Here is a 24,669-nt window from a genome sequence, read left to right on the forward strand (position 1 = left end):
GGCCACAAACTTACAAGATCTTCCTGCCTCTGCCTCCAAAATGATAGGAAACATTCTTCTTTTTTTTTTAATGCTCAAATTAAAACTTTCATAGTTGATGGAGTGTTTAATCATTTAAAAAATACTTTTCGGGGTTGGGGATTTAGCTCAGTGGTAGAGCGCTTGCCTAGCAAGTGCAAGGCCCTGGGGTCGGTCCCCAGCTCCGAAAAATAGAAAAAAAAAAAATACTTTTCTACATTGTCTACAGTACTTTATAATTAAGAGAGAGAGGAGAGAAAGAGAGAGAGAGAGAGAGAGAGAGAGAGAGAGAGAGAGAGAGAGAGGATTAAGAGGCTCAGTAAGTAAAGGCACTTACCACAAAGATGGCTAATCTGAGTCTGAGACCTGGAACCCATGGAGTTGAAGGAGAGAGTGGTTTCCCACGAGTTGGTATCTGCTCTCGACATGCAAGCCACAGGACGCTAAACACACATATGATCTCTGTCTGTCTCTAACACACAGGACGCATAAACACACATACGATCTCTGTCTGTCTCTGTCTAACATGGACACTAAGTAAGTAAGTAAGTAAACAGGATGATAGCACACAATAAACAATGATACCTAAATACTGGTATAAGTATGCTAAGTAGTTTCAAAGCTGAATTCCTAATCCCCTATCATCTTACCCAAGAAGATAAAGCAAAAAATGAAATAAACATATCAATCATGATAGCTGCTAGTCTTTAAATTTTGGTTTATATTAATTTATTTCATATTTGAGTATTCTTTTCTTTAAAAAGCAATGTGTCAGATTAGGAGGTAGATGCAACACATATTTAAGCAGAGATAAAATGTCAATAGAAACATTAGATAAAAAAACCTACCATGCAAACAACAACAACAAAATAAAAATAAAACGGAATGAAAGAAACAAGTGGGTTTGCCTTACCAGGCAGGGGAATTTAAAAAGCCTGTCTTTCTGTTAAAGGAAAGAGGAGGGAAACCCTGACACCTAGTGCCCATCTGAAACACGAGCCTCGGAGCCACTCGGGTCCCTAGCACGGAGGCTTATGCAGAGGGACTACTGAGATGCAGCTGATGTGCAATACACTTTTCTCCCCCAGCAACAACAACAAACCGAAGGAAAGATTCTTAGGCCGTGCTAGGACTGCAGTCTCTCACTATCACTCCTGCTTCGGGCTCCATATACTGTACCTCATTGTCATAACTACTTCTAAGCACAGTGCTTTCTCATTGCCAGCTTTTCCTTGTAAGAGCAATGTGAAAGAATGTTAAACCCCATGGTCTAGGGCTAGTTTCCACCAGCACTAACGTCACTGTAGGGGTCGCCTCCTGACCTCATTCTCATCCGTGCAGATTGCTGATTGAGTGTAAGTAACTAATAAACAAACAAACAAAATGCCAGTGGACTTACTTCAGAACAGTTAAGACTGTAACAGCTGGGTGGCAGTGGCCCATGCCTTTAAACCTAGCACTTGGGAGGCAGAGGCAGGCGAATCTCAATGAGTTCCAGGTCAATGTGGCATACACAGTGAGTCACAAGACAGCCAAAGCTATACAGAGAAACCCTGTCTCGAAAAGACAAAACACACAAACACACAAACACACACACACACACACACACACACACACACACACACACGAATGTAACCACATGAAAGCCAGGATTTTTTTTTTTCCCTAGCAGGCAGAATTGAGTTGTTCTCTGCCAAGTCTGCTGCAGCCGTTGACTTGCTCTTAGCCTGAACCTTTTCACAATGGGGTTTAGTGCAGAAAGCTGTGCTGTGCTGGGGAGTGGTACTCAAAATGTTCCCACCTGCAATTACAGCTTGCACCAAATGATCAGAATAGAATAGCTTAGCAAACTGGCAGAAGCATGACACTGACTCCTCAAAACGGAAGTAGTAAAGCAGGCTGGATGGATAGCTGCGTCTCTCTGTGGCTCCCCAGCGCACATTCATCTACTGTGTATTTACATACAGTGCTCATCACTGCAGCACTGGGGCAGCTAGAAAGGAAATCAGTTTAGTCTCTGTTGCAATCACATTTTCCTCAATTTTCATCTTTACTTGAAACTATTAAGAAAATCCAGGCAACTCATCTTTAGAGCTATTTGCTAGTAATGTAGTTCATAGATTTGGTCCATGTCATTCATGTTCCCACTCTAAATTCATATTTAATGTAACGCCATTCAAATCTCACAATGAAGAAAGTATCTTGTACTTCTCATCAGGAAATAGGTGGTACTTTTTTAGTTAACATTTTTCTTGATGGGGGAAGGGACAACAGGAGAACAAGAAGGAATAAGCTAACACAGAGCCAGCAAAGCTATTTCTTGTGCTCTTAGCACAGGCACAAGTGTTCAGAACGCAGGTCACATCTCTGCTGAAATAGCCAATATCTTCCTCAAGCAGCAAACAGGTTACCTAAAACTAAATGGAACTGAATTGGTCCAAGTTCTGGACCTATCACCTTTCACCTATTTACCATATTTACTAGGAAGAAAGAGGGGAAGACAGGATGGCCAACAAGTTAACAATGGTCTAGTAAGTGCATGCTTTCTGCCTCTGGCTGTAGGGAGAAGCATCTCAATTCATGGAAAAACTATGCAGGAAATCTGCTTTAGCTTCAATCCTTATATCCATGTGCTGGCTTTTAAACCCAGAAACTCTAACACTTCAAGGTAATTCACTATCACCCACAATGATGACCTGGTAAAGCCGTCATTCTGAGAACATTATATTATAATGATTTAATGTCTACGTAGCATCAATGCATTTACATTGAGCCTTGGCTTTCAGAACATTAACAGATCAATTTTTTATTCCTTTTTAAATAAAACTATTCCTCCCAGCTCTGTTCTGATGCCCATTCTCTTTGGCAAAGGACAGACTTGCTCCAAACCCCATCAGAAGGGACTCTCTTTGTTCTCGCCTATCATTCATTCTTCAGGTAATACATAGAGTGCTAGGCTCATGACAAACTTGTCTCTTTGGCCAAAGAAAATTAAACTGCAGTAGTAGAAAGTCACTGGTCCTTGATAAAAGTGGCCTCAGCAGGAGGAAATAGATCCTAGTGACACCCCGTCATCTCTTACGTGCAGCTGTCCCTCAGAGTCAAATGGTGAAACTCCATCCTTAGGCCGGTCTCTCGAAGGACACACTCCATTGTATGTCCAAGCTACTGGTAGCAGAGTTTGATCTTAATACCTTAACCTCATTCCTGTCATGCCATGTCCTATCATCTAGCTAAGGTCACTGGCCTCACTAGCCACCCTGGGCATCAGTTATTGACTGTTTACAAAAGCACATCAGCCTCACTCTTCCTGAACTCTCAGGCTCAGGAACAGCAAGCTCGCATGCAGGCTCAATCCTAGTCTGAGGAAAAGGAAAAGAGAAAAAAGAAAGCACGGAACTAAGAAAGGGAAGATAGAATAATGGGGAAGGTGATAGAGAGCAATGGCTATCTTCACAAATGCTGTTAGCATTCTGATGTCAAAGCTGCTGGGCAAAGGAAAACCCACGGTCACCACTGTACACTGCCACTCACTGCAGTAGCCATTCCTTTTATCCTAAGGTTTGCTAGGTCTTAAAGGGGTTAAAAAAAACCTTTAATTTTTTTTGTTCGTGTGCGTGTGTGTGTGTGTGTGTGTGTGTGTGTGTGTGTGTGTGTGTGTGTGTGTGTGTGGTCTATGGGTACAGAGTTCCGTATAATAAGACTATTTGTATTCATACTGGCAGAGTAAACACTACATGTTCATGCCCAGGCAGCTCTGTGCTTGTAATTTCAGCAAGAACAGAGCTCTGTCCCTCTGGGACGTCACTATTCCCCCAGCCTCCATTCGCTCAAACACAGAATGAGAACAGAGAGAAAGCAGGAGAAGAAAGATCATGGCAAGAGGTTTCACACAGCACTGTAGCTAGCATTTCACATGGCTTTAAAAAAAAAATCTCATTTTGTGTTTTAATTACATTAGTTAAAACTGTTTTACTCTCAGCCTCATGTTCACAAGGGCACTTTCTATTCCTCAAAAGCTATTCAATGAATCAAAATTGCAGACTAACACAACGAGCTTTTCTTTCCTGCTGAGGTACAGTAGATACCGAGCTCTGCTTCAACTTCGGGTGCCGATGCAGATGCATTTGCTCCTGGAGCAGCTGCCACTTCACCTCATCTTCTTGCCATTTGCTGAGGCACCAGATTGGAAGATCTCCTACCAATCTAAGCCTCTGCGTCTGGTCTAGTGCTTGTCTCCATCCTAGAACTAAATCAGCTGCTCTTGCTGCCTAGACTGTGGTACGGAAAAGCCATAAACCCTATTCACAGAACAAATACTTTAGAAAAGGATATAGAAGCTGGGCTTGGTGGCACATGCCTTTAATCATAGCAGAGACAGAGTTCAAGGTCTGGGTATCCTGCAAAGTGAGCTCCAGGATAGCCAGGGCTACACAGAGAAACCCTATTTCCAAAGACCCGAACAATAAGACACTGAACGCAATGGAACAAATTCACATGGCACCTCCAGGGATCAGCCAGCCTGCTTACAGTAAACACCCAGGTAAGGATTATTTTAAGGAATAAGTTTAGCTAGGAATTATCTGGATCTTCAATAAAAAATCTGTATTTTTAGGTGTGTTAATATTTTTATCATCACTATAATTGTACATTAGAAGCATAATCAAAATCTTATGACTTACTACGTGGAGATGAGGGGACACACAAGAATGTACCTTTATGTCATTATTATACAGTACTATATGAGAAAAGTTATCAATCTCAGAAAATGCTTTCTGTTTGTTTTAAGACAGGAAGTAACATAGCCCAGATTAACTTTGAACTAATTTTCCTGCCTCAGTCTCTAAATACTGGTGTATGACACAACACATGGCTAGAAATGTGTTTTTTATTTTTAAAAGTTTTATTATTTTTAATGGCTAATAATTTATCATATTTATTATTTATTTTTTTAATTTATATTTTAAATTTAAAAAATTTAAATATATATTATTTTGGGAAAAATAATATCAAAATAATATTTTTGATTATATTCTCACCAAGTCATTCCAGAATCACTCCTTGTCCCTCTCTACCCAACTTTAAGATTTTCAGGCAGGTGTGGTGGCACACGTCTCTAATCCCAGCATTCAGAAAGCAGGCAGAGTTTAAAACCAACCTAGTCTATGTGTGAGTTCCAAGCCACCCAGGCAAATGTAGTGAATCAGACCTTGCTCCAAAAACGAACAAGCAAACAGGCTTTGTGCTTCTTTTCTTTTAAGCCGTCGACTCTGAGTGAGCCCTTTAGGAAGAACTTCTTTACTATGCTCACAATATCACCAAATGTAATAAATCAAGTACAAAAAGAGATCTAAAGATCTCAAAATTCCAAACTTCTATAAAAAGAGGAAAATAATCTATTCTCATGTATCTTCAATTATGAACTCACAATCTTGGTCCACTTACATTCTATTTTGAAGCAAATCCAAAATATTAGACCTTTGATCTTTAAAGTATGTATGTGCATCAGAAAATACCCCTTTTCAAAAAGCACAATTTTCATATCTAAAAATTTCACATAATTTCTAGATTTGGTCCATTCTCTCACTGAGGAAATCTACCCAAAATTCTATCCTGAGTCTCCCACTTGAGTCTCAGCTCCTACTGTGCAATGGCAGCTCCATGGAAGGCTGGTGCTAGTGGATGCAGACACGGAAAGGGACAGGGGCTTAGCTACTTGCCTCGTTTCCTCCTGGAAGTCTGTTCATATGGACAAGCTGGCCTTGATCATCCAACACCAGTTCAGTATACGTCAGTATGTCGGAAGGCAAAGGGGGTGAAGGAAGAAATGCTTGAGTGGACATGGACTCCCAGAGCTTGATGAGCGACTAATGGAAGAAAGAAGTTTGACTATCAGTGACAATTAACATTTCAGCCTGGATAGAAATCACTGCCAAACTCAGTTACTCTGACTCTGCTTTCTTTTCCAAGAGCTCTAGGGAGAATGCGATCCTTGGACTAAATGTTCCAACCTTCACTCTCAGCAAGCATATACTTGGAACCATTTTTAGAGCATTTTTTAGTAGGTCAAAAGTCGGGTACTTATCCAACAAAGTCAGACTACTGAATGAGTCTGAAAAAGCAGTGGAGCATTAACACACACAAAGCCCTAACAGCATGGCAGGGGGAGTGAAATAAAACACTCAGACAGCATCAGCCAGGCTTGCTGCCTCAAGTCTTTAATCTCTGCCTCAGCACTCGGGAGGTTGAAGCAGGCGCTCTGTGAGTTCTAGACCAGCCTGGTCTACATACTACATAGCCAGTTCTAGGTCAGCCAAGGCCATAGTGAGTCTCAAAAGGCAAAACAAAACAAAACTAATAAAACCAAATAAGTACTATCATCTCATTTTAGAAGTATGTGTACCCGAGTGTTGGAAGGTGGGGATCCTAGGGAAACCTGTCAACGGAAGATTATTTTTAAAAAAGCAGGCAGGATATTCTGCTAGTACAAGCAAACCCAGGAAATCCAGGACCAGTTTTCTACTATAGGTTAAGGGAAGATCCCTTCACTACTTTTCACAGTGAAAGGCCCACGCATGGAACTTAGATGGGTATGACTATAAATAGAGATCAAATACTCTCAAATTTGAGAATACAGGCATACCTGTGCATTTATAAAAGCATTTGAGTTACCATGTCCTACCTCCTATGAAAATAAAACAACTTGTTCATGAAGCAGGAACTACTTCAGGTCTGTGCTTTCTTGTCTTAAACGTCTAAAGCCCAAATGACCCATAGTTAGCTGTCCTGGCTGTGTCCCTTGTCAGTTAAAGGAATATAGACTGACACGCAATGTATGAATAAATAGTTACATAAAGGTCACGTGTTTTTCTGGGTACTAGGGGAACCTCAGACTACTAAACGGCCACAGAGAAGTATTACATGAATCTCAGATGTGGTAACGCCGACAGCATTGACTAAAGACTCCAGACTTCTGCAAACCAGGACTCTTCCATGCTTTCCCCTTCATCTGTTACGTCTTGCTTGTGATAGAGCCATACACACTTTTGATGGGACAGATCTGCAGCATAGCAGAGGGTGCCCCATCATAAAGACCAAGGAGTGTATTTCCATATAGGGGAAAGCTTCATAGTATCATGCTTTTCTCATGATAGCTTTAATTCAACTGTAATAAATCTCCTACAAAAGAAGTTATACCTTAAACTACATATTTTGCTATATCCATTTGTCTATGCTATGCTATATCCATATGTCTATTGACTCTCGTATTAGCTTAGGCTAAGGAACCATTCTGGAAAACATGTATATGAAAACCCAAGTTCCATTTTTCTTTTTTACTATCTCTAATTAGATCACAGACGTAATACAAGTGACTCCTCACATGGGCCCTTGTAAGCCAGAACATGTGGCATAGGCTTACTTTCTCCTACTTGAGACTTCTCTTCTCACCATTCCACCTGTTAATTTATAAACAGCCATCCTACGTTTGAGTAAGAAAGTCACTAAAACCATCAAGGAAATAGAGGTTAGAATAGGGTCAAGATATCTCCTGCCCTTCTCAAGGCAAAGCTGTACCCAATGAAGACTCAAAGTTTGTTTCCTCAGAGCTCCCACCCATCAGACACCTTTACCTGCCGAAACATCTCTGGGATATCATATATATACGTTGTTCCTAAGGACTGTGCCTGAAACCTCTTTGATTGAAGAAGGTCTTTGGTCACATACGGAGTATTGATTAACATTCCATGCAGTGGTCCCTGCTTGTCTCCATACGCCTGAAACATGATCTGTGGGGGGAAACAGAATGCACAGGCAATGAAGAGCGAGACAGAAAATGAAACAGCCGCCAATGGCAATGCTTTCCACGATGTTACTTCTTGCAAAATAGTTGAGGGTGGGAGAAATGCTAAATAGTGGAGACTTGCCTCATGACTCTGGGTATTTGGTTCTGTCCTTTCTCCACCGGTTAGAAAAGACTCTAAAATAGTGATATGCAACCAGCCATAGTGCTATGTAACCAGCCATAGTGCTATGTAACCAGCCATAGTGATATGTAACCAGCCATAGTGCTATGTAACTAGCCATAGTGCTATGTAACCAGCCATAGTGCTATGTAACCAGCCATAGTGCTATGTAACCAGCCATACGTACTAGGATGTGCTTAGTTTGGGATTAGTTGAAATCAACAACAAAGTCCAGTGTAAATTTCACATCTCAGAGACAGAGTGGTAGCATTTGTCTTCTGACGTGACTTGAATCTCAGATACTAAAAAGTGATGTCAGCTGAGTAGACAGAACAGCTCTAGTATTAAAGTTAAGAAGCAGCTGAGCACTAGAGAGGATTCTTGTTCTTGGGCCAAATCAAGGCTCTACCACTTGATCATGCATTAGTCCCCTGCATAAGAAGGTGCTTTGTAAGTACTGTTAGTTACACCAAAGCTTCAACTGTCTCTACCAGAGGCAAATTTCATCCACTCACCTAGTTAATTCTTGTTAGCCCATAAGACAGAGCCTATGGTAAAATCACTACATTTTACTAAATTATATATTAAACTATATATACTTCTCTTTAGTATACTGTCTATAACTAGTGAATTCCTACAGCTGTTGGACTGTCACAAAATGAAACCACCATGCCAGTTTTTAATCATTTTTAACTCAAATATTTCTAGAAGAGTACTTCATACTCCATATATTTAGCTAGTTTTATTTGCTCATGAATATTTATAAGGGATGCCATTATTTCAATTCAATTAATATTTATTGAGTGCTCAGAGGTTGTATAACACTAAACTAGGCACTTTATGTATGAGCACATAAAATATAGATTCCCAACACTCTGAATACAAATGGATATTGGGATGAAAATGTGTGTGTGTGTGTGTGTGTGTGTGTGTGTGTATTTTTCTTTTCACATATCTGTTTGGACCTAAAATATAAGCACAAGATTCATGAATTTGATATATATGCATAGAACAGAATTAAGTACTGTCCTAAGCCTGAAGGTTGTCCAGCTAAGTGAATCCTTAGTAGCACATCTCAGAGAAATACTAGTCCTCTGCTGACTTGCCAGTCAGTTCTTATGCTGGACTATAAATCATAGGCTGTTTAGATGCCCCCCAGTTAAACTCCAAACCCTCTTCTGTAAGACCAAAGGGCAAAGTTACTATGTGGAAGACAGCAGCACCAACATCCTGGAAATGAAAGAATTAAGTCATACTTTTAATAGATTCCAAGTGTTTTGGACAAGAGTACAATATGAAAAAACTGGATTAGGGAAAAGACTGAATCAGAATAAGAAAGAGGAATGAAATGGCAGCCTGAAGCCTGTGAGACAGCTGAGTTCAATGCCTGGGTCTGAAAGACCTGATTCCTGCAAGCTGTTCTTATCTGACCTATGTACACCTACACATACCTACACCTACACACACACACACACACAAACACACACACACACACACACACACACACACACACACACACACACAAAAAAAAATTGAAAGCAGCAAGGTTGGGGACAGGATTTGAAACTCACTCACTTGCCTAGCTCTAGGATGAAGCTGGGTTAGACAGAATAAAGCAACATAAGGATGCAGCAAGGAGGGGACTGCAGAAAGCCTTCTGGGTGTATACATTGTTGCAGGGATTTAAAACAGGAACCACTTAGTAGCTTATCAGTTTCTTATAATGTTAAAAATATAGTTACTATGAACCAGCAACTAGACTCCTATGTATTTCCTCAGGAGAAATAAAAATTTATTCACATAAAGATTTGCAAATAATAATTGGGCATGATGGTACACATTTTTAATCCCAGCACTGCAGAGGCAGGAAGATCTCTGTGAGCTCAAAAGCAAGCCTGGTTTACAGAGTGAGTTCTAGGACAGCCAGAGCTACACAGTGAGACTGTGTCCCAAACAAAACAGGTTGCAAATGAATGCAGCGTAAAGATTTATTCTCAACAATCCAAAATTGGAAATAAAACTGCAATAGTTGAACGGATATAAACACTTGGTAAATGTACAGAATGGAATACTGCTCATCAATGAAAAGGTGCATGGTCATAGTCCACGCAACACAGATGAACCCGCAAAACATTAAATAAAACAAACCACGCAGGATACAAAGTGGTATGACCTGTCTGGCTTCATTCACATGCAACTATAGGACAGGCAAAACTAATCTACACCAACAGAGAGCAGATCAATGGCTGCCTGAGTCTATGATTGGAGCTCTGCCTTTCGCTTATGGGGTGACAAGAAATTCTCAATCATGACTGTTATGACACTCTCACAAACATATACAATTGTCAGACTTAATCAAGTACATCCATTATGTTATATGTAAACCATATAAACTCCTTACCACTGTAAACTCATTAAAGGTGACATTAGACTATTCTCTCCATGTTCCTCACTGGAAATCAGCTCACCTAAGGAACAGATAACCCAAACCTCTCCTGCCTACTTAGGACCGCCTGACATTGTTCATTATAGCCTACAGGACAAAGACTGTATGATAAACACGAAACTCAAGCCAGTTGTCTTCTCTTCTTATCAGCAGGACAAATAAGGTAGTAGGCCAGGAGGCTGGTAGTAATGGATCCTAACTCAAGCCCTGAATGACGAGCTACCTATGTTAGTTCCATTTTCTCCTATGATGAACATTGTAATTAGTTGGTGCAGGGCACGTTTTATAAGTTTGAAAACATGAATAGCTTCATTTATATCTCCCACTGATAGCTGCAGTTGGGCTTCTCTTAGAGAACCATCTCTGATCTACACAGTCGGAGGGTATCCTTAGAACCCTGTATGTATTTTCTTTATAATGGCTCTTGTCATATGCAAACATCAGTTCCTCGTCTGTCTTTTCCCCATTGTGATAATACATTTCTTAAGGAGGAAGTGCTTTACCCATAGTTCCTGACACAGTGTAAGTATCTGTAAAAATTAAACAAATGAACAGATGATAATCATGGTCCTACACTATCTCAGTTTCCTAGGAGTCACCAAGAAAAGAGAACGAAGTTCAGAGATAAGCACCAGTAGTCACTGGCACATGCAAGTGTCTGGGGCTGCTCTGTGGTCACTTCCCACTTCCAACACTGCTTACAACCTGGCTTCTATGCCACAGCAAAGCCTGGCTTCCTCTAGGGCTTTTTAAATATGCTGCTCCCCTTCAGGTCGAGGGCAGTTTATTCACTCTTGCAGATGCCTATTAAGTGTTTATTTTGTGTCAGGCACAATACGAAATCTCTGCTGAAGGCACCTGTGTCTTTCATGCGCCAGTGTCACCAGCAACCAGCATCGGGGAAATCTAAGAGCTTTCTAACAAAAGAAATGGAAAGAAGAAAGTTATGAAGAAAAAACATATTTATCAAAAACATTAAAATCTCAAGTGGCCCTCTTATTTTACAGGAGAATAGGCCTGCCTTGAAGCCATTGTAGAAGTTAATTAAAGTATCCCTAGCCTGGAAAGCCTTGACGGAGAATGTCCTTAAGGTTGTCCTGAAAAACATCACAAGCAGCAAAAGCTATGGAGCCCTTTTTCTCGCTCACCCTGCACTCCATGAACACTGTTTGAACTGCTGGCTTCGTAAAGAATAGAGTTCTTTGGTCATCTAACTGAGAATGACAGAACAAAATGAAAGGTCACTAAGAAAACTGCCTAAACTAGAATTAAAAAAACTCATCTCCAAAGCACAGGCAAAGATGTCTTTTTCTACCTCTATTCCTAGATTTAAATGGACATAAATAAAAGCAAAAGCCATATAATCTCTTCCCAGAACCAAATGTATAAAACAGTCTAAAACCCTGGTTCAAGCCTACCCTTCTGCAGAAGTACACTTTCCAAGTACCCACTGAAGCCTTAAAATAACATACGGGTTGGGGATTTAGCTCAGAGGTAGAGCGCTTGCCTAGCAAGCGCAAGGCCCTGGGTTCGGGCCCTAGCTCCGAAAAAAAGAAAAGAAAATAAAAATAACATACAACCTCTGAAGATGTACCAATATCATAGAAAATGGTTCAAATGCTTAGAAACACATATAGTGAGCAAATTAAAAAAGAATGCTGCTATCATAGAACCAGGTGATTCATTTTTCATTCTGCATTCCCCGATTTTCCCCCCTGGAAAATATATCGCAGTCTGCCACTCTCCTCACATACAGCCACAGAGCACTCAGGTCAATGAAGGAAAGTGAGAATGCCCAGATGGAATACACAGTGTACAAGCACGAAGAAGCCACTGCTGGGCCTGTTCCTAATGTTCCTCTACACTGAAACTTTCTCTTTTTAATGATAAAAGTTAGAGATAAATCCCAGCAAGTCTCCTTTCCTCATCTGCCAGTGAAGGGTCAACTGTCCTAGAACAGGAAGAAGAAACGGTACCAGGCAGTCTAGATCACTAAGTAGCACAAGAGCCCCTAGAAACAAGAAACCCTGTGAACGGCACAATCACCTGTGGCGCTGACCCAGCTGCCCTGTCAGGGCTCACCAATATCCAACGAAAGGTTAGGTTTCATAATGCGTTTATCAAGAGGCACAAAAATGGTTTCAAATGTGAAGGATAACCAATGGGGTTTCATGTGCTGGACCCAATCAATCCTTGGAGGAGCCTACTTGACTACTGTACCTGTGCTGTCCTGGAGTCAGTCACTTCCTTATACAGGCTGATGTCCAAGTAGTAGCCAGACTCGTTTGTCAGGAAGAGGCGGATGGGAATCGCTTTTCCAGTTGTTGTCAGGCGAATGTTGATTTTCAGTTCTGCCTGGAGGACCCGCAATTTCCACAGCCGGCTTCCATAGCGCATTACCATGCTCCGCACAGATTCTTCAATCTGACACAGATACAATACTACGTGTAAATCTGAAATGCTTTGTAACTAAACGTTGTTTTAAGTTTGCACATCTTTGCAAACGTTCATTGGAATAATATGCTTATTTATGGAGATAGGAACCACGGTTAGACTTTATAAAGAGAACTCCTATCGTCTACTCTCCCTATCCTATTTAGTTTTTATGGTCAATTTGACACAACCTAGAGTCACCTGGAAGAAGGAAACCTCAACTGAAGAACTGCCTTGGCTAGACAGTCTTGATAGATGAAGAGGGGCAGGCTACCACAGGCAGCACTGGCCCTAGGTGGGCAGATCTGAGCTGTATGGTAAGAAAGCTGTTTGAGCTGGTAGGCAACCAGTAAGCAACCTTCCTCTTGTTGCCTGTAGGTTCTTACCTTGAGTTCTTGTTCTGAATTTCTTCAATGACGGACTGTGATCTGGAAGTGGAAGCTGAAATAACACCTTTCCTTCCCTACATTGCTTTTGGGTGTAGTTTTTCTTGTTTGTTTTCCATCACAGCAACAGAAAGAAACTAGGGCGCCCCATTCCTACTATTGCTTGGAACAAGTTAGAAACAATTTCATGCTGGTTTGGAATTTGAGTGGTTTTCTGTGAATCACGGCCTCTAAATCTGTACAACTCCTTCCCCTTTCCTAATTATATTCATACTCTATATCAATGATCTGCAATATCTAAAATTAAAAGCCAGGGGATTTAAGAGAAAGCCCCAAATAAGAATAAAACCTCTGGTTAAATAGCTATTAAGTAGCATTTCTATGCATGGTAACTATGTTTCACTGCACTTTCCCCCGACCTTAAATCAACACAGCAATTACCACCATGAGCTTTTTTCCACAAAATTTTATTAAACTTGATAATGTATGTCTCTTAGTAAATTGCACAAATTAAAGAAAGGCAATTTGTAGGTTGTACCAGAACATTCCCTCTAAACATTAGATCTTTAAAATTTGGTCACTGCCAAATCCAACTGGTATTTACAGAGATGAGATGTTTCCTCATTTCCCTGAAACTTGGTATTGAGACAGTTTAGTACTCTACAGAGTTAGAAGACTTCTTTTAAATGGATATTCTTGAAAGTGACTTTGTAAGTTAATACGATGGCACAGTGGATAGAGGCATTTGCCACCAAGTCTGAGAACTTTCATTTGATCCTTGGAACCCACATGGTATAAGGAGAGAACCAAGTCTTACTAAGTAGATAAATGCATAAATGGTTTTGTTCCTAACATGCTAAAGCTTTAATAGTCCCCTGCGGGGCTGCAAGTACCCAGGTCATTCTGAAGTGTCTTTCTCAGTGCTATCTCAGCGTCTTACAAAGCATTGAAATTACCTTATATGGTAATTATGGGTCTCAGTAGTAGGTATCACTCTACATGGATTGTGTTTCTGTACCATAGAATTTTAACTTAGGATACGTTTCAAGGAGATAGCTTCCCTTTTCCCACCCTGTGCTTGCTAACCATTCTTTTCTCCAGAGGATAAAAGCTAACAATCTGTGTGTATAGGAAACAGAAGTGTGATTAGCAAGGTAGAGTATGAGTACTCAGAGAAGGGACAGAGGGGCCCTGATGTTTCAAAAAAAAAATTCAGAGAGAAAAGGACACTCTAAAAATATATAGTATCCTAGCCATACTATAAGACTTCTAGCTTTATTGGTGCTGAAGTGAAATTTTGCTGTATCTGATGATGAGAATTGAAACTCAAAGGACAGCTTCCAGTCAGACACAATTTTCCCATCATTAGCCTGGGGTTTTAAAGGAAAAAAGGAAAAAACTCTCTTAGGCCTTGGACACTACCTCCAACAGACAAATCAGAACTGGAGATAGAGTTCAGATAGCAGCGGGATTAGGAAGCACTCGTACAGCCCTGGGTTTGCTCACCAGTACTGTATAACCCAGCACTTGGAAGGTGGGGGGAGGAGGACAGAAGCTGAAGATCACTCTCTGCTAGCTTGAAATAAGCGTGACAAAAAAAAAAAAAAAAAAAAAAAAAAAAGAAATAAGCGTGACAATGTTTTGAGAAGAAGCAAAAGTTCATGTCTACAATGGACGTGGAAGAAAGGTAGATACTGACAGTCCTATACATATGCACAGCAACACAGGAAAAGGCAGAGAGACCAGGAATAGATCCACTTGCCCACTTGCCCTTCTCTGTTCCACCTAGGTAGGATGAAAGCTAAGTTTGGAACCATCTTTGTACATCTTAAATACACAGTTTAGAATAGAGCCTCGGGGATAGAAACAGACACATCATGTGAAACTCTTACAGCCAAATTCTCTCACCGTGGGGAAATAGGGTAGGCAGTTTGGGACAGTGTGGCATGTAAGCAAGGTTACTCATAAGTACCATTTAATGCATAAAGGCAATAATTTAGTCAAAACATCTAACAATAGCAAAATTAATTACTTCAGATGAGAAATTCTAGGAGACCATATAAAATAGGACTAATACCTTGGCGAATATAAAACTATTATCAATGGAGGAGTTTTTACTACAGCAAGCAAATAGCCAGTGAGTAAGTAGCATGCCACCTTCAGTTCTGACTTCTCCTAATGACTAGGTAAAAAAAATTATTCTCATCAAACAGTCTTTAAATCTTTTTTTTTTTTTTTTTTTTCCGGAGCTGGGGACCGAACCCAGGGCCTTGGGCTTCCTAGGCAAGCGCCCTACCACTGAGCTATAAATCCCCAACCCTCATCAAACAGTCTTAACAAGCAGCCTGTGGGTCACATACAAATAGAGAAAACTGTGAGAATGTACCTTTGATGGGTCCATGATGACCGTGGGCACAAAGTTGAGGAATATATGGTTACAGTCTGTGCGAACATTTGTATTATTGAAAGCAACTTCCAATTCATCCATGGCTTCCAGGAGCAGTCGCTCTCCTTCATTTTGTAGATATTCAAAAGAAGCTTCCTATATAGGAAGAAAATCTCTACTGTTAATGTGCTTTAAAAACAATACAGAGGGGTTGGGAAATGGTTTAGTTGCTGGGAAAGCTGAAGACTTGAGTTTGGATCTCCAGGGCTCATGAAAAAGCTCAGTGGTACCCAGCATCTCTAACCTCAACATCAGGGGGAGGTGGGAAATGTACACAGGTGAATCAAAGGGTTAAGAGACCAGCCAGCCACTCTAGCTGAAACTCTAAGTTCTAGGTTCAGAATACTGTCTCAAATAAAAAACAAGGTAGAGAGCTAATAGAACGTGTGTGTGTGTGTGTGTGTGTGTGTGTGTGTGTGTGTGTGTGTGTTTGTGCACGTGCACCTTCAATGGTCAATAGACTGACAATCAAAAGAAAGGTAAATCATGTATAACCAGATTCCTTACTGTTTTGTCATATTGCTTAAGTTGTACACCTACCCATCCAAGTGCATATGCACACACGCACACAAATAGAAATAAAGATGGGTAGCAACAGAGGAAGATATTCTCACACAAACTTCTAGCCTTCACATGTACTTGAATGCAAGGACAGGAAAGGGCTAAACAGAGAGCTCCTGTTAGCCCTTTTTCCAGCCTCTTAGGATATAATTGCCTTTAAGAGGTAGGCATCCCTGAGCTGAAACCTCAGTGTGATTATGTTTCACATAGGCCAGAGCTCTTTAGAAAGAACACCTATTAGAATGGCGAGCTAAGGAAAGCAGTGGGATATAGTGGTTAGCATAGGAGGAAGCCCACGCATTCAGAGAGTTTACAATGGTTACTACAGCTTTCTTCTTATTTGTTACTATTACCAGGTCTTTGCGAGTTTTTTCTGCTGTGCATACTTTTCTTTTCTCAAGTGAGTGCTTTCATGCTTCTAATACCAAGAAAAAGCAAATTAAAGAAAAATGAGCCTTTTATTTGGAATATTGGAAAGTGACAAAGGCAAAAGCTTGGATTCAAATAGTAAAACCCTGATTTTAAGCTGTGACTGATTTTCTGTCCTTTCCCTCAAGGATAACTTCCCATTAGCATTAATATACCCACCTTCGTGACCAGATCAGAGTGCCTGATGATCGCACGAACAAAGAACCTGTAGTCAGTCACTTCTGTGCCTACTTCCACCTTAGCAGCCCCAAGGTACAGGTGCATCTTGTGATTAGCACATGGAATGGCAGTAAGGTCAAAATTTCTCATCCGGTTCAGCTCTAACTGGAAAGCCAGAGCAGGCTCCAGATGTCGATAAATGCGGTCCTCCTCAAACTGAGCACAAGGATCAGAGGAGAAAACAGCTTACAAGAGGCAATAATTTCAAAATTACTTTAAGATTGTATCAGTAAAACAGATTCTTAAGGACTGGACATGGTGACTCGCATCTGTAATGCCAGACCTGAGGCAGAAGGATTATACCACGTTTCGAAAAAAAAAACAAACAAAAAACAAAAAATAAAAAGGAAGGAAGGAAGGAAGGAAGGGAGGGAGGGAGGAAGGGAGGAAGGAAGAAGGGAGGGAGGAAGGGAGGAAGAAAGAAAGAAAAGAAAGAAAGAAAGAAAGGAGGAAAGGAAGGAAGAGAGAGAGAAAGCACAAAGAGAAGAAGAGAAATAATAGAGAAAGAAAGGAGGGGAAGGAAGGAAGGAAGGAAGAAAGAAGAAGGAAAAAAGAAAGAAAGAAAGAAAAAAGGAGAAAGGAAGGAAGAAAGAAGAAAAGAAACAAAAGAAAGGAAAGTATGTGCTCAAACACCCTGTTTCTCAAGTGGATCAAGGTGGATCTCTGAGTTTTAGGTTGGCCTGGTCTACATAGTAAGATTCTGTCCCCAAAAGAGAACTAAATGAAAACACAGAAAAATCCAATCCCTCAGAGCTCCTAAAGCATTAATAATGTTATAATTTTTTAAAAACAACCATCTACATAGGTTGCTTTACACTAATTAATATCTACTTCACATGGCAGTGTTGTGGATTCAACCACGTAGTACGAAATACTTAAGAGCAAGATCATCACTTATGACAAAGCACAAAGGACATAATAATAAATAACCACCATATCATTTTTAGATGTATTCAGTTTGGGGGCATTTTAGTCTAATAGCTACATCATTGTTTACACAAAAGAAAAAGGTGTATTAGTCTATTTCTACATGTTTGCTGAATATAAATTGTTTTGCTAGAAAGTCTATCAATAAGTCCGTCAATGGAAGAGACACTAAAATATAAGCTGGTAGGAGGGAGAAATCAACATGGTATAAACATTTACTTTAAAACTAAAAACCAAATGAACATAAAGAGCTGAATATAAATCAATTGTCTGTAGGTAACAAAAATAATCCCACTAAATAAAGCAGTCTTTAATAACACATCAAAACTGTTCCGAAGGAAAGGGATGTTTTAGAAGTTATGGCCTTCTTTGGGTCAACACATTGATCACTTTCTAAAGCAAATCCTTTCTGAAGGAAGCTTGCTTTTGAGAAAGGAGAATGGCAGCAGTGAACTACACTGCACAAAAAGAGAGGAGGGAAGGATGTTGGGTTGGGGAAGAAAGGGGAAAAGGGAGGAAGGAGAAAAGGAGAGAAAAGGAAGCAATGGAGTGAATCAGCCTTACCTTATCCCTTGCTCGGAATGTGAAAAATTTGGGGAATTCTCTCTGTGTTAAAGAAAAAAGCAAAGTGTATTAGTCCTTCATGGAATGGCTCTTTGGGGACACAATATGGCCTCAGTCATGTGTCTAAGGCAGTTTCCTAGACAGCATGTTTCTTGTGTGAGCTTACTCCAGGGAAGAAGGGCCCTCTGGGTAATGCTCGCTTTGACCCCACTTGAGAATCACTACATTAGCAGCCTACCTTTAGTACCGATCATCTCCCAAGAAAAAGTTTTCACTTCATTTCTCAAGAGGGAAAAAAAATGTTCCTACATGTTACTTTTGGCACAATCTGGTAAATAAAATCAATATACCCTTACACTACAACCACTGCAGTGGGACTTACTAGTCTGATTTCCCAAGTTTCTCCTTAAGGAAACTCGTCAAATGTAAACTAGCCAAGTAAAATTTGAGCCTGCGGTACCCCCCCACCCCAATTCATCCCGAAGTCAACCATTCCAAGGATTTAAATAACAACATTCCAAGACAAAGGAAGTAGTCAGTGCTACTTTGGTCACTGCTGCTGTCTAGGAAAAGAGAGGTTGGGACCAGTGAACTTGAAATCATTAGGTCTTCCTGCACAGCATTACACAAGAAAGCAACCAATTTACTAGAACCCTATTAATTAGCAAAGATGAATTCAATTAGCGGAGTTCATTAGTTTCTGAAATTTAACTTATTAACACGGAATACTCCTGTTTCTCGGATGGGAAGCTCTCCTGGCAGTGCTGCAATGAGTCATTACTATTTCCTCTCTAGGAGGTTCCTTCCATTAGGCGGCCCCTTCCTCATTATGAGTGCAATGTAATCAAGGGAGAGTCGGCGTCAGGCAGCGACCTAGACTACTGGATGCATCTTCAGGAGCCATGCAGGAAGTGCAGAATCAAATCTACTAGTTGGAGGCACTCTTTTGTGAGCTTTAAGGGCCTGAGCACAGCAGCCCCTGTTTTAAAGAAGAGCAAGGCTTAGCTCAAGGAGAAAATCAACCCAAGTCTCTACTGACAGCCCATATGCCTTTGGACTTTCAGGCACAGGCTGTTGTTATCTTGTTACTCTTGTTATGATCAAAATTCCTTATTTAGATGTGGGGTTTTTTTTGTTTTGTTTTTTTGTGAGACAAAAAAATAAAAAGAGGGAAAATTAAGACAGAATAGGAAACAAGGCACACTTATACTGTAACACCGTGAGATTTTAATTCACAGAAAGCTTCTGTAGTTGTTTCTACATATATTCTGCTTCACCCTCACACTTATACACTTAATAAATCATTTCATTTTATAATTTCCTAGTTATTGTTTTTTTTTTTGAGACGAGGTCTCACTGCAACATCCTGGTCTGGAACTCTCTATGAGGTTGTCTCCCCTCCACCCACCTCTGCCTCCCCGTGCTGGAATAGGGATGCCTCACCACGACTGCCTACATTTTTCTAGAATTTTAACTGTAAAATTGAACTTAGCAGACTTCTAGGGGTTCATTTACCAACACTAGAAAAATCAAAAGGTCTTTAAAAGCCCTTCAAAAGTGAAAGTGGGTTTTACATATGGCTGACATTTTACAAATAGGCTTTTGTTCTCAACAGCTCTCAGGCACACCTCCCTCTGGCTGTCCCAATGACATGCAGTATCGGAAGCATAATGTCAGAATCTAAGTAGGAAGTGCTCTAGCTGATATCTACTTCCAGATTCTTACCTAAAATGTAAAATATAACAAAAACACAAACAAATCCTTCCATGGGCTTTCCTTGAAAGCTAAGTAAGTAATGTCTAAAAGCACACACTTTTCTATGTGCCTGAACTCAGGCTTGTATGATGCCATTTCTGTGTACACCAGTCCCATTTTTACTGAAAAACAAAACAGTAGCAATCCAAAATTTCTAACAGAGGCGTTCTTTTCCACAAAATCAATTAATTAAATCTGTGGGCATGAAAATCAGACAGTTTGAAAAGAAATGTCTTCACTGCATAGGAAAAGGGCTAGTCTTTCGGCAGAGGGTGATCTGTGTATAGTAACAAGACAGAGTTAAAGTGCCAGTTTAAAGACGTGCTTTCACTGGGTGTAGTGGTGTATGCCTTTCATCCCAGGACCAAGGAAGCAGAGGCAGGTAGATCTCTGTGAGCTGTAGGACAGTCAAGGCTGTATAGTGAGATCCTCTCAAAAGAACAAAACAAACTGTGAAACAACAAGAAGCAACTGCTCCCCAACAAACAGCAAATGCCTCTCCATCCCAGACAGCTGAGAAGGCATCTGAGGTGATGTACTGCCCTCCCCAGCTTCTGGGTAGACTCTGATACACTGACATTCAGAACATTTCCACCAGGGGCTGGCAAGAAATGTCTGCCATAGACAAGCAGGAGAATCAGCTCATTCTGCTCATTCTGCAGGCTTCCACTAAGAGGCAACTTTTGGGGACTTGTAAGGCAAACAAAATGTTACAAAACACCAGGATAAAAATAAAGTGGAAACTCGATTCTGATCCTATGGCTTTAGTGACTTCCTGCGTCTCACTCATCTCCACGCTTCCAAGTTCCCACTCACAGCACTCCGGCTTATTCCATCAGTAATGTAATTGCTTTCCAGGCATGCTCTCGTGTTATGGGCAAATATCATAATTGAATGTACACAAAGAAAACCCTCTTAGTGTTCTAATACCAAAAAAACAAAAGAATGAAACATTTCTCAGGAAGAAATTATACCCCTGCTGTGTTCTAATCAGCCAACCATCATCAAGACAATCAAAATAATTTGCCTAAATTAGCCAATCAAGACACCCTGCAAATCAGAGAATGTGAAACCCTGAAAGAGAAAGCATCATAGCTGATTATGATACTAATAATCGTGTTAAAAACCTAATGAGATGAAGAAATTGGGAGCTTGCTGGTGCAATTCTCTTCTACCTCAACATGCTGGGAACTAATTATATAGACTGTAATTAAAACAAACCCCTAACCAAACCTGGCTAGTTAGTCCACCAGTAAACAGAACCACCTTAAAAACAGAAAAGAGGCAAACATAAACTATGAGCCATGAGAACTATGTATGATAGGAAATGCTTCCCTCAAGGCCATAATAATCCAAACTACTTTGCCTTACATGGGCGTCACTCACATATAAACAATCGTGAAAGTCCAACTAGCTCTTGGGAGATTTGTGGGAATTTTTAAAAATTCCCACAAACCCTTAGAAGACCAAAGGAAAAAAAAGGAAACTTTTTTTAAACACAAACTATGTGATTTTGAATACTGTCACAGCATTTGAACCTTATGGGTTTTTTTTTTCTTTAAGAGAAAAGAAGATATTCTAAAAATTCATATTTTAATATCCTTGAAAATATTATTGCTTTAAAAATAGGAAGAACTCAAAATTTAAAAAGCATAATATATACCAATTAGTTTCTTGTTATATACTTTTGGGGCTTAAAATCTAAAAGATTATGTAAGTAACTGGGATTTAATAGAGAAAGCCAAGAAGCCAAAGCTGTAAGGCAGTGCAGGAGGTATATATGCCTATAGGTCAGCATGTGTGAAGCTGAGGTGACAGACTGAGACCCTGCCACGTCCCCCCCCAAAAATAAGAAAAAGAAAGAAAGCAATAATAAAAAACCTCAAGCAAATAACAAACAAATCAAGAAACATCTTTTTTTTAAACAGCAACAGATATATTTAAATAGACAGACTTGTTTTTCCTACAACTTCCTATTTAAACATTAATTCTAAGCAGTTCTTTGCTTCTCATTAAGGAGAGTTGACTTAATTAGGTTGGCTATGAAAACAGATTCCATACCTAGTGCTTTTACTGCTGGTGTAATAGCTGTGTAAGAGAGAGACTCTGTGTGTAGAATCATAGTCAGGGAAGGAGCAGACACACCAGTGGCCAGTTTTCTGTTGGATAATCATGATCTAACAAAGAGGTACTAAACTCACTGGTACTGGAATAAACACCTTACAATACACCTGCACTCTATGAATCCCTCTTTTATCTTTGTTATTGTTTGGTTAGTTGGTTAGTTGGTTTTTACAAGACAGTTTCTCTGTGTAGCCCTCACTGAACTGGAACTCAGCTCTGTAGACCAGACTGGCCTTGAACTCAGAGTTCACCTGCCTCTGCCTCCCTAGTGCTGGGATTACAGGTGTTCACACTGCCCAGCTCTGAGTCCCTCTTTCTTGTCTGGCCCTCATTTGTCTCGTGGTTCTAGGGTAGTCAGAAAGATCCATGACTTTGAAAGAGAAGTTTGTATCACTCCTCACCAACCAATGTAGTGGTTAACAAAACTTGGTAACCTTTCTCCTCTCCTTGCCGCACTAGGGACACACTCTCTGTTCTGTTCAGTAATGCAGGGATTTCACAGTGTAGAACAGAGGAGGCTGCATACATCACTGTGGATTACCAAGAAGCCAGGGAGATCAAGGGATTCATCTCTAACACTCCTGGAAAGCCTCTTTTTCACACTACACTAACTATAGGCCAAGCACACATCAGACAATATGACAGAGGCTAAGCACTCTTCACGAATGGCAAGCTGCCACCAACGGAAAACTCTGAGAAGCACCAGGACTGTATTCTTGCGCTTGTACAACTCCTGTCAAGGTTCCCTGGCAGTTCAGTATTAAGTTGCCCTTGCCCCCTGCAAACCCAGTAATCATTTCTAAGAAGCCAAACAGAAAATTCAGCCCACAACAAAACTTTGAATGTTCACTGGGCTCTAAGCAGCCTTTCTTCATTCAAAAAGTGAAGGTGTTTATAATCTAACTCATTTGCCACTTGATGTTACTATATAAATCAAAACTGGATGATAACAGCCAGAAGGCCAGCCTGCTAGCCTCATTAACTAAGAGATTTGAGTTGTACACATCCCTATGCAACCTAAATTCAGAAATATGAGGACAGCAGGAAGAAAAAATATTAAAGTAGTTAAGACTCTAGGGCAGATTGAGAAATGAGGTTATTTTTGTTGCTGTTATTGTGGTTGTTGTAGTTTGTATACATTTTATATCTATAGTTAAAGTTAAAATAAAAAATGTTAATGAGAACAATAAATTTTGTTCTTTTGAAAAATTTAGGGGACAGTTTTATTTAACCTTGGAATATTACAGGAAAGCAGTCACTGGACTGTACGTGTGATGACACTAAATGCACTCTAAGCAAAAAAGTAAAATAACTTTACAAATTCATGTCACCCTCTTTAATAATATGCTGGAATTCCAATGTCCGTGATAAAGAAGTGAGCTTGCTAGCGGTTCAGAAGCCTAGCCCAATTCTGATACACATCCAGGGCCTGGCTTCTGCCATGTGTACCTTAGTTCTGATAGCATCTACCAGCCAGTGTTTATTCATGGGCACTCAGAGTCTATCCCCAAGTATCAATTTTATTCTCTAAGCTCCTGATTTTTCTTCCTAAAGCCCCAGGGTTCTCTCTAAGCTCCTCATACTTCTCCACTGACTCCTGCTTCCTATCTGAAGTTATTGATTGATGTCTACCTGCACTCTGCTGGATTTCCTGACATCAATAACACAAGCGAGTTGTGTAGTCCACAACATTTCCTAAAGCATTTCAGAAAAATCTTAGCTATTGAGCTTGCGGGGTAGGCTCTCTCGCTGCTCTATAGACTGGACAGAGCTGCAAGCGGACTGTATGAGGAAAGACAAAATAGCAAAGGCCTTGAGTGGAGGAAGCCCTTTCCACAACACAAAAAATGTTGCCTGATCCTTCTTACAAATGAGCAGTACTTGAATAGTAAGCTTAATTATTTTAACTCTCAATAAACAAAAACAGTAAAAATGTTCTCAGAAAAAAACAAGACTTCCTAACACCCTTGCAATCTTTCTTAGTTACAAGAAGCAATTTGTAATGAAACATTTTGTCTACAGTCAGTCATTCTCAGTGACACCATGAATACAGGCTAGGTTTCTGGTTCTGACCATACCGGTTGTGACCTCTGTGTAAACTGAAGTTTAGAGCCTAGTATTAGCTTAACTTCCTTTCCAATAAAAAGCCCTAGCCTCACAAATATACAGAGTTAATTCAGTTAAATAGGAAAGCAAAGAGAAAGTTTAGTATTCATTTCTGCTCTTTTAAACAATGAATCACTGGCCTTCCTGATATCAGAACCTGCATCCATTTCTAGTAAGAACCAAGTACACCAGCTGCTGCTTTCTTACTGACTGTGTACAGCCTGTGTAGGGAAATGACCGCTGAGTTCCTGTTTCTTCTTCATCAGAGGCAACGTCCACACTCATCCTTAT

At 40.2% G+C, this 24,669-nt stretch overlaps 1 protein-coding gene across 1 annotated transcript in view; it reads right to left on the reverse strand.

Moving 5' to 3' along the window:
- Acaca (acetyl-CoA carboxylase alpha) overlaps positions 1-24,669 on the reverse strand; it is a 259,500-nt gene that overhangs the window by 71,120 nt on the left and 163,711 nt on the right. Inside the window, exons 36-41 of the mRNA XM_032914502.1 lie at positions 18,394-18,435; positions 16,843-17,058; positions 15,634-15,789; positions 12,649-12,852; positions 7,650-7,805; positions 5,739-5,885 (exon numbers count right to left, since the gene is read on the reverse strand). Coding sequence (XP_032770393.1) covers positions 5,739-5,885; positions 7,650-7,805; positions 12,649-12,852; positions 15,634-15,789; positions 16,843-17,058; positions 18,394-18,435 — 921 coding nt within the window. The remainder of the gene's footprint in view (positions 1-5,738; positions 5,886-7,649; positions 7,806-12,648; positions 12,853-15,633; positions 15,790-16,842; positions 17,059-18,393; positions 18,436-24,669) is intronic.

The sequence above is a fragment of the Rattus rattus genome, chromosome 9, assembly GCF_011064425.1.
Source record: "Rattus rattus isolate New Zealand chromosome 9, Rrattus_CSIRO_v1, whole genome shotgun sequence".
Taxonomy (NCBI): Eukaryota; Metazoa; Chordata; class Mammalia; order Rodentia; family Muridae; genus Rattus; species Rattus rattus.